The sequence below is a fragment of the Atractosteus spatula genome, chromosome 3 (assembly GCF_055471065.1).
Source record: "Atractosteus spatula isolate fAtrSpa1 chromosome 3, fAtrSpa1.hap1, whole genome shotgun sequence".
Taxonomy (NCBI): Eukaryota; Metazoa; Chordata; class Actinopteri; order Semionotiformes; family Lepisosteidae; genus Atractosteus; species Atractosteus spatula.
This window is the reverse complement of record NC_142708.1, coordinates 73,480,806-73,491,047: the sequence shown is the minus strand read 5'-3', so window position 1 is coordinate 73,491,047 and position 10,242 is coordinate 73,480,806. Positions and strand designations below refer to the sequence as shown.

The window sequence follows — 10,242 nt, the reverse complement described above, 5'->3', positions numbered from 1 at the left end:
ATTAAAAATAATACACGATTAATAACAAACAAGGGAAACAAAGGGCTTTTAACACAGCCAGTGTTGTATTCATTCCCCCCACAATGTGAAATGGCATTTTAAATAGGTTGTGGTTCCCCGATTCCCATGGCATGAGTTCCCATGATTAACCACAGATTAGACTCCAGGGCACAGGGGAAATGCACAGGGTCTCCATTCTATTAACTGGACCAATGACTGGCTTTGGTATAGGGGCCAATAATGGCCAACTCCAAATAAACCCCCAAGTTTATTGATCACATTGTGGAAGAAGCAGGCGGCCGGACAGGCATGGGAATGCAGTCCCATTGCCCTGCTGCTCCACAGCTGTCCCTCCAGCACTCTGGCCGTCAGAGTTTGGGGGAGGGGGCGGAAGGGGGGGGGGGGGTACCTTCTCAGGCACAAAGCAAAAAGGAGAGCACGAAGTGGTGAAGCTGCTGTACTCTCCCCTCCTTCGGCACTGTGAGATTCCCTCATCCAAGGCTTTGTTGTGCAAATGGCAGACACGGACAATGTCAGTGGCCACTCTGTAAACTCTGCCCCACATTTACCCCTTTCACCCAGAGAACAATTCTCTGCACCTTCTATAGCAGCATCAAGTTCCCCTTTTTTTTTCCTCCGTGTCGGTTGAAGGTAACACTGCATGCAGCCCTTGTCAAGCAATAACAAAACAGAAAGAAGACAGAAAAAAAGCCAAGGCTACGTTCTGCTGAGAGACAACGTGCCATCCACAGGATTTCCAGCCTCTGCTTAGCATCCTCTTGCCACTGCTGTGAATGAGGGGGTCTGAGAGAGGTCTGCATTTCAAGACCAAACAACTCTGTCAGCTCATCCAGTAACACACATTCATTCTCTCATTTACTCGCAAGCACAGCTGCATTTTAGAGAAGTGAAATCTACCCTTCAGTCACTGGCTGTCCCAATTTGAGGAGATTCTTATAAATGTAGAAAAAAATATTTTCAGCACTTGGGAAATTCACAAATCCATGCTTCAACAATCACAACACACCAGCACACAAGAAGATAAAGGCCACACATTTCACATAAAATGAAATTTATTTATTTTTTTTACAAAAACATAAAAAGCCCTCTGTATTTCCAGAACCTGCAGGAGTTTAAAGGGGTTATAAAATGGTTGTTTGTCATTGCCTATCTAAGCCACCACAGGCAACAGAAGGGAAAAAAGAAATCACATGGTTCTTCCTACAGAAACAAGTCACAACACTCAAAAGAATGTATTCTCAGATAGTCTTCTCTAAAGCATCAACTCCCCCCCATTTATTTTTATTTTAAAGGACAAATGTATGGAGAGGGACAACAACAAAGTTTTCTGAGACTTCAGGTTTCTCAATAACATAGCTAACTGCTGTCTGGCTGAGTAACCCATAATGCACTGCAGGTCACATATGGTTCATATTAGCTCACTTAATGAGGCAGATGTGCTCATAACGAAGGGGATGAATATGAAAACGAGGCTAGTAAGAGAGATAGGCTGCCTGAAGAGACAAGAAGCTCACTTTTTTACACAACAGGCTAGCGAAGCTTTTCCCAGAACCTGTGTAGTTTTCACTTTCAAAGAGCCGCTGCTGAGTTGGCTGCTAACACAAAGAGAGAAGTTTTGTATTTTTTTTAAATAAAAAACGTATTCTCCCACAAGGCTGCCTTGGGAGTTTATTATTATTTCCACTAACGTTAAGTTAACGTGCTACTATTGCTACAACTAATAATAACTGTAATGTAAGTCACCAGCTGTACTCAACAGGGTAATGTTTATGACCCCCCTGCTGAAAAGAAAGCAAGAGTGAAACAGCTGGAGGTCTGAGTTTAATCACTAAGTCAAAAGGGCTCCCCGTGGTTTGTTCTTTGCCATAAAACAGCAGCACTGTTACTTGGAAAATAGTGTAGATATATTCTCAAGTATCTGTTGTGCTCCAATACTAAATATTTCCAGAATTTCTTAATGATTTTAGCTAAACAGCATAGATTCTTACTTTGCAGCTTTAGAAACATAAGCTCTTGTGTTCACAAGGGTCCTAAACTGATCATTTTAATCTGTAATAACAAATGATTTGAGAGTTAGTCTGATATTAAGATATTCGCTTTTTGTAAATTAAATATATTGATGGTTAGACTTCAAGTATTAAAAACACAATTGATAGCCACTAAACCAATTATCTTCCTTTTTCCTTGAAACTTAAGCAGCAGTTTTCAAATCAGAAACACAGGGCACAACGACCAACTACAGTAGCACAGAGGTCAATTTAATGTGACTGCTTTCTTTGTGCTTTGTTCAAAAACACTGGAAAGAGAGTAATCAGGTATTACTTTTTATAGGGCTGCACGGTGTAATTGAAACTGCCCCTTTAAAATCAGCATCCCAAGAAGTGAAATGTCTTCCCAATTATCCACACAGCACTCCAGGACCTGTGGCAAAGACATAAACCTTCTACAACACAACCTGCAGTAGGCCATATGTAACACACAAGGCCAGGCAACGACAGATACCACTGTGCTTATGTTTTCTCCTTTTAGAGCTTGGTGTTGTCTCACATATAGTCATACACATATGGGACTGATGAAACAGTGATTGATAGCCATTTCTTTTGATCATCTCAACATGCAACCAATTGTTTTTTTTTTGTATTCCTACTGAACACAATAATACATTTTGTTGTGAACAGTCAGATTTTCAGCAATAACATGTCTTTCACAAGCGAGAACAGCATAAATAATGCTGTCAATGCTACTAATGCTCAGCATAAACAAGGCTCTGTAAGAACTCCATGTATTCAATTAATGCTTGCACATACTTTCACCTTTACACAATCCTGCCACCTTGTGACCAAAGAAGATCATTACTCCAAATAAACCAGTTCCTCTGCATCCTTCAAATTTGTTTTTTTTTATAACAGAGTACAATAAGGAAAGATGCAATTTTAAAAAATGGTATCCATTTAAGAATAACTGGGATCTGTCTATTAACTCTCAAAGTATGTTAGAGAAGTTCAATACCAGAAAAAAACATGACAAAGGAAAGCTTGCAAATGCAAGGGGGGTATTCAATGCAAACCAGCAGTAACATTTAGTCCGTAATTTCTGTAAAAGTATTTATCACAAATAATCAATGCAGAGACAAAGGATATAACTTGTTATGCCACTCTACATTATAAAGATGTTCAATGAGAAACAGTTACAATCCTTGCTACTAAGAAAAGATGAGTTACTCAAGCCCCAGCACAAATGGCTTTTACTGAACACAGAAACAAATCTTCGTTGAGTGACTACGAGATACAGTTCTAAATTTCCACAAGCCACCCTTCTGTGTGCAATAAATGACAAAATGAACTTATCAAGTTTGCTTCTATCCTTTACACCAGTGATATCAAATACAGAACTGTTTTTTGTTGTTTATAAAACTGGACTGGTCAGACCATAAATGAAACCTGCTGTATACTGTAATGATTTTATATCCCAACAAATGACTATAAAACAGGTACTGGAGCCAACCAATCAATGGAGGCCTTGATTTCACAAACTTTCTAGAAAGAAATCCAAAAATTACACAATGCATAGAAAGCACAAAGTGACAGGATGAAAAGCAAAGTCTTATAACCAAAAGAAAGAAATTCCCCTATAAAATAAAAACAGCACATCCCCCTGGAACACAGACCTAGTCTATTAAGATCTAACACAGAGCTTTTCAAAAACCTACAATTCCCAAAGTCCCACTTTTTATCAAAGTCCTGAAAAAAAAATGTGAATATGTAAAATAAATAATACACCTCTTCCTAGATTTTAATTTTGACATACAAAAACCTAAAAAACAGCAGCAGATGTGTATTTGATATGGAGGACAAAAATAACAACTGGTACTGTCCTTAGCTCAGATCTCTGTCCAGGCATCTGCATGCAGGTTCATTGTCAAATGGGTTTAACTGTGTCTGTGTCTGCTCAAGACACAAATCTGCATACACCTACAGTGGTTACTTGCATGTACCTCTTATTCAGAAAGCCCTTCTCTCAGACATTCTTCCATGATTTGTGTTTCTGCTTTTGGGTTGCAAAAGACTTCCCACACATTCTGCTTCGTTAAGACAACTCCAGTGCCACTCGAACAGCATGTCTTCTCTAAGTCTTCTGGATCACAACCTGAAATTTACCTGCCAGAAAACAAGCAGAAAATGGTTTTAAAAAGATTAGATCTTCCAGCCTTCTGGTTGGCTCAGCAAGTAAAGGCGGTTGCTCAAAGTAAAGGTTTGGTCTCAACATATTCCGATAATCAGAATCACTGTTTCTAGCCAGCTGTGGATAGGATTTCTCAAGTGGCTTTTTTGCAACTGCTGAAGGGACACCTGGCTAGGCTGGGCATTAATCAGCCTGAGGCCTCTTAACGTTTGGCACAACTGTGTCTCCTGAAACTTAGTGGATGTCTGAATGCTTGCAGTTAAAGACACCCTGGTCATCCAGTTGGTGCCAACTCCCTTTTAAGATACATTGGAGCTTGCAAAGTGTCAAAGAATAGCTCTGATTGCAAGTCATGTCACAAGTATACCTGCAGGATTGCTTTCTCCCTGTGTGGGGACAGGAACTATAGCCAAATAGTGCTAATTCCAAATTGAGTAGTAATACAAGGAAGAATACAGGTGGTTCTGATTTTAATAGAAAAACATACAAATATCCTTGAAGAGTGCAATGTTCAATACACAGTTACCAGTAGGCTCCCCAGTGGATTCAATTTGAAAGTTCTTTTCCACTGCTACCTGCGTTTTGCACCTGGTCAGCTAGATGATATCTCAGATCGATTAGCTAATAGCAGCCACACAAGCTACATGAACTGAATGCCCTTCCCTCGCTTTCTACCTTGCCTGTTATACATGCATTACTTTAAAACCTGTTTACATCATCTTCATTTTATCTGGAGACTGGTGACAGCATAAAACAGTGTGAGCAATAATAAACCATGAATGGCCTCACTGTGGCATATATGGAGTTTTTAACGTAAAATGTTAGATCAGGGGAAACTCACAGGATGGCAGAGAGGAGACCTCTGCTGTCACCACGCTCTCGACCCCAAGGTTGGACAGGGCTCCCCTCACCATTCCGCAGGTGTAGGCCAGGTACTGTACAGAGAAACAACAAATAACCACACAGAACAACTAGGCCCTGTTGGACCCACTGCACTAAGACACAGGCATTAAGGTACTTGCTGGTTTTCGAACAGCAAAACAATCCTATCTCCTCTATTACAAATTTCATTTTTACTGCTTTATTTGAAAATACGAACTACACAATTTCTGAAGCATACCGCACATTACTATCAGTGTGGTGCAGAGCGAAAAACAAGACAACACACGGATCTTTCAGAATGTGCACTTTGCTTATTTTCAGAATCCATGGCGGAGCTAAGGATGTATGATGGAGGTGCTCCTGAAAATCAGAGGTTTAGACAGGAGCTATTACATAAATGATATATATCAAAGGAACAAATACAGAAATGAGATGAGTATATTAAATTTGAAAATCCAGTAAACTGAAGGTAATGCAGAAACATTAGGTGGCTGATTAATATCCCAATTATTGAAAATGATTACACAGCAAACAATTTGACCAAATTACTAATCTTAACATTTGATTGTATGCAAATAAAACATTTTGATGTCTGTGTGTTTCTAGTTCCTGTCTCCCTAAATGGCACTGTTATAAGGCTGCAGGTTTTAGATTAGAAATAGTTTTAATTCTGTTTCGTAAGTGTCTGTGTGTGAAATCAATCAAACACCTACCTTAGGGGCCTCCTCCAAATACTGCTTGCCATTGGAGAGCTGTGTCAGAAGGCGAAATTTGTTGTCTTGTAGGACATATGTCCCCTGTTAGAGCAATAAAAGCACAGCTTATACCATGAGATTCAGCAAAGCGGCTGCTCTGTGCTCCTGTGAGACAGCAGGGATGGATGGGGGGAGCTCTGCTCCAGTAATTGCTGTTCCCATGTAGGATTACCAGCAACAGCATATATCCACTCTAATTCATTTCAGTAGTTACAAGCTCCCCCAGCACTTCTATAACAAACACTGACTATATGTCTATATTCCACTGGCAACTGACACATCACATTTATTTTCTGTTAAAACTATATGGAAAAGACTTAGGTTGCTCAAATCGCAGCTTCTTTCAAGGCAAAAGAACACAGATGCAACCTGATCTAGAAAACACCCTGTCAATAAAAGCTACAGAGGTCCAGGTGTTAGCACACAGGAGTCACACTGATGTCACCTAATCTACTGTTAATCTGGTAAGCACTAAACTATCAGTGCAACTACCACAATAGTTTAATTTCCAAGAAATAGTTAATTGAGATCCCAATATAAAAATTGTCACAAAATCCCCATTACTGTACCTGATGGTTAGTCCTCAGATTATCAATCTGTTTCCGGAAAACATATATCCAGAAATCTTTGCAGAGAAACTTCATAAGGTCCAGGTCATCTTTGAAAGAAGGGGTATCCTTGGTAAACCTTAAAGACAGTAAAATAACATCAAACATTAAAGAGCCAAGAGGAAAGGTCCTCAATTATCTTTCTTAAATAAAATGTTCTCACTTTTTCATAAAAGCATATTCCAGAGAGGACTGGCTAAGTAAAATCTATATACAGTATAGTTGAAATGTTTTTAGAAAAGTATATCCAGTGCAGAATTTTGTAAATGAAACCAACCTGTTTACCTTATTATAGCATTGTTGTTTTTCATAAAACAGCAAAACATTTGAAAGATAACTGCACATATGACAGAAGATGTCAAACATTTTGATTAATATTTCATAGTGCTATGATGTGCTTTTTCTTGCCTCTATGTTTAATTCTCTTTCATATGGCTTCAGTATTGCTGCTGGAATGTTACACCTAATTTCCCTCTGACTCTCTGGACTCAGAAGGACCTGTATTGGGGACTTTCTAGAGTCCATTCAGGCAATTCACATGGCACATGAGTGCCCTTTAGCTAGACCATCTGTACATTTACATCACCATCATGCCTTAAACAGACAAAATCGATAAAACTGAAAAACAACACAGTACCCTATGTATATACTTTGAGGCTAAAACTACAGCCTAATGCAAGTCCTATGATGGTAATGTGCTTCTTTCACCAATGTGTAATGTCTATGCAACAGGAACAGTGTCAAACTAATTACAGAACTGGACAACATCTCTCAAGCTAATGTCCAGTGATGAATGGCAGGAGTGAACACAGCTCATGTGTGGTCTCACTCAGCCTTCTCTCTCTCATACCACAAGCAAGAGAAATTGATCTACAATTCCAATCAAAGAGTATCATTCCAATCAGTATGATACTGTGACATCCTGACATTTTTTATCGGTTATCAAAAAAATCAAATGGAATCTGAGTAAATTTTTCTAAAGTGACTAGTGTATAATGAGGCCAGTATTCTGCAAGTTGGCCGTCTTGAAGCAACATCAAATTGTATCAGGACAAAATCACTTTTCCTTCTGCCTAAAAATCATCAAACATCACCTGTGTACTTAAGGCCTGCGCTTTTTCACCAAAGTCACTAATACCTTTCAATAAGTCCCTGTCCGACCCTGAATCCCATCCTTTCCAAAACGGAGATGCACTTTCCCCTTTCCTGCAGAAAAATGACAACAACAAAAACAGCATAAAGCAATGAGCTCATGAATTACAACATCTCTCTGAAGAGAGTAGGAATATGGTTTCCAGACTTCTAATTAGTAGGTGAGGTTTCAGATTTGCTCTGTATGGTGCTGTCGTACTCTGCAGCTAGGTACTTAACTGTATTGTCCAGTCCACCCATCTACATAACCTGCACGGTCAAGGGTAAAACTGTGATGGACAAGTGTCACATCCAGGGGGAAATTCAATCTCACCCCTTTACTGTTACAGAAACTAGGCACGAAACAGTTCAATTGTAGACTAATTTTCAGCACAACGTTTACAAGGGTCAGTCCGATCACATCACTACTAAGGACTTGAACGGTCCTGTGCTTTGATTACAGTACCTGCTCTGTCTCCTCCCTGGATGTGTGTTTTTTGTACACATGGGCCACCATCTCCATATGGAGGAATTCAAAAAGGGCTTCATCCTCCATAGTTGAAACTGCAAAACATTTTCATTGGCATTGTGAACATTATTACTGTAACATCACTTCTTTAAAACAATCTACAGACAGTGCAGGAGTACCTTACAAAGCTGTAATAACATAAAAAATGCAAATGTACGGTACATCTGTATCACCCCACTAAAGTTAGCCATCTGTAATTATTCAGAAGTTGGGGAAGTCAGTGTAATTGCACCTCCATGACCTGCTAGGCTGTGTTGTGGGGCTACACTTCAGAAGTGGGTAAAGTGGAGTCTCCTATATGGGAAGCACTTTGACATTCCTTGAAATCGAAACTGATGTACAGAAAACATGCAACTAATTAATTCAACTTCAGTGATGGGGCAGCATCAAGGAAAATAAATTATTACAAACCTGTCTTTCTACGTTTCTAGCAACACTTCCCTCGGAATACTGGAAGACATAATTATTTGCACTACTGTCATTTTTACTCGCAGCAGAATTATTGAAAGCCTTCCTGTGTGTAATGGTTAAAAAGCACAATTCATGTCGGAATTACGAAAAACTAAAATGACACTTTCAGAGATTTATTTTCACTTCGTAACGCTTTATACATATGTAGATTTAAAAAAGATACAAAAAATGGACAAGTGATTAAAACACACAATACGAAAACAACCGAAGCGTATTCATATTTATCTCACGATCTCTAGTTTCAGAAATTAAATGAAAATGACTATTAAACATACTAATACTTAGGAAGCTTATTAGCGCCACGAACAAGATTATCTCGTATAAACGCAATACGTATCGCGTATATCGTTTAAACGCCAAAAAATATATATTTTTCTCTGTGTGGCGCTAATAAGCTTCCGTAGATACTACATACAATTTTCAGAATTTTTGAAGTTTAGAGATTTTTTTCTAAACGCCATATATGAGCTTAGTAAACGTCCAAACTAGAATACTCTTTAAAGTAACTTAATAAAAACTCGAAAGAAGCAGCAAAACTTAACCGCGCAACACGTTAAATTCACAAATCTTTCGTAAAACCTTAGATCGATTTAATAACACTGGATATCAAATTAAAATCAAAAGAGGAAGTCAAAGTTGTTTTGTTTAAAAATATGTTTTATCTTTTTTTTTTACCTGTATCGAAACAAGTAACTTCCGAAAAACAAAAACAAACCGTCACCTCCTCAGTCGACCACAACGCTAACTTCCCGTTTACGGACACCGCAGAGGGCCAAACCTCACGTAGCGACCACCGACGGCTGCAATGCGCTCGCCGCAAATTCGGCATCAGTATTCTATAATCACAAAACGTAAAAAAACAAATTTGCCCATGTCCACTCCATTTCTAAAAGAAATAAAATGAAGATAAAAACGAAAGCCCAGCTATTTCCCAACATTACAAGGGTTTGTTTCTTGACGTTGTGTCGTTACGTCATTTTTTAATCGTATGATTGCGACGTGTACAGCTTCAGGATCACTGAATCCGGTCAACATACAGTAGGCCACTAGTCTATCTTTATAATCTTCTGTCCGAAACTCCTGCTACAAGACCTATATTATCAGAAAAGGGTGTAGATGAGGCAGACAGAACTTGGTTCCAGAACTAAGGTTTTACGTTTTCTGAGGGCACAGTAGTGTTTCTAACTTACCATAGCACCAGTTACGTCAGACAAATATCACGCTTACTATATTCTTAGCAATTCAATACTCTTCATTTCAAAATTGTCATATTGCAGTTTCTGTTGATTTAAAAATATACTTGACAGAAACAGTTAAAGTTAAGCAGCAGTAAAGGTGTAACAGACCAAATTGCAATTCTCTTGGTATACTGTTGCTTCCTACAGTAATTAACCAGGTCTAATAATTAATAATTAACCAGGCCAAGGTGTTTGCCCATTCCTGCACCTCCCAGCAGACAGATCCTGAAGTTCAGATCAAGAGACACTGTCAGCAACAGAAAAATAATTTGATTTATGGCTACATGTTCTCACACAGCACAGCACACTTCTCTCTCGAAGACAGGAAGAGAAGCAAGAGGGGTTAACTTACTATACCTCACTGCACTGTATCAGTTAATGATCAAGGTGAACAAATTAAATGCCATTTCCAGGTTTTAAAGCGA

At 38.8% G+C, this 10,242-nt stretch overlaps 1 protein-coding gene across 1 annotated transcript; it reads right to left on the bottom strand.

Moving 5' to 3' along the window:
* Window positions 1-1,055: 1,055 nt before the first annotated feature.
* Window positions 1,056-9,823, bottom strand: trappc6bl (trafficking protein particle complex subunit 6B, like). The gene is made up of 8 exons (XM_088910070.1): window positions 9,255-9,823; window positions 8,520-8,558; window positions 8,046-8,143; window positions 7,587-7,654; window positions 6,410-6,527; window positions 5,799-5,882; window positions 5,045-5,138; window positions 1,056-4,178 (listed from the first exon to the last, which is right to left on the bottom strand). Exons 3-8 carry the CDS (start codon window positions 8,133-8,135, stop codon window positions 4,147-4,149), a joined length of 486 nt encoding a protein of 161 aa, XP_088766196.1. The 5' UTR covers window positions 8,136-8,143; window positions 8,520-8,558; window positions 9,255-9,823; the 3' UTR covers window positions 1,056-4,146.
* Window positions 9,824-10,242: the final 419 nt, after the last annotated feature.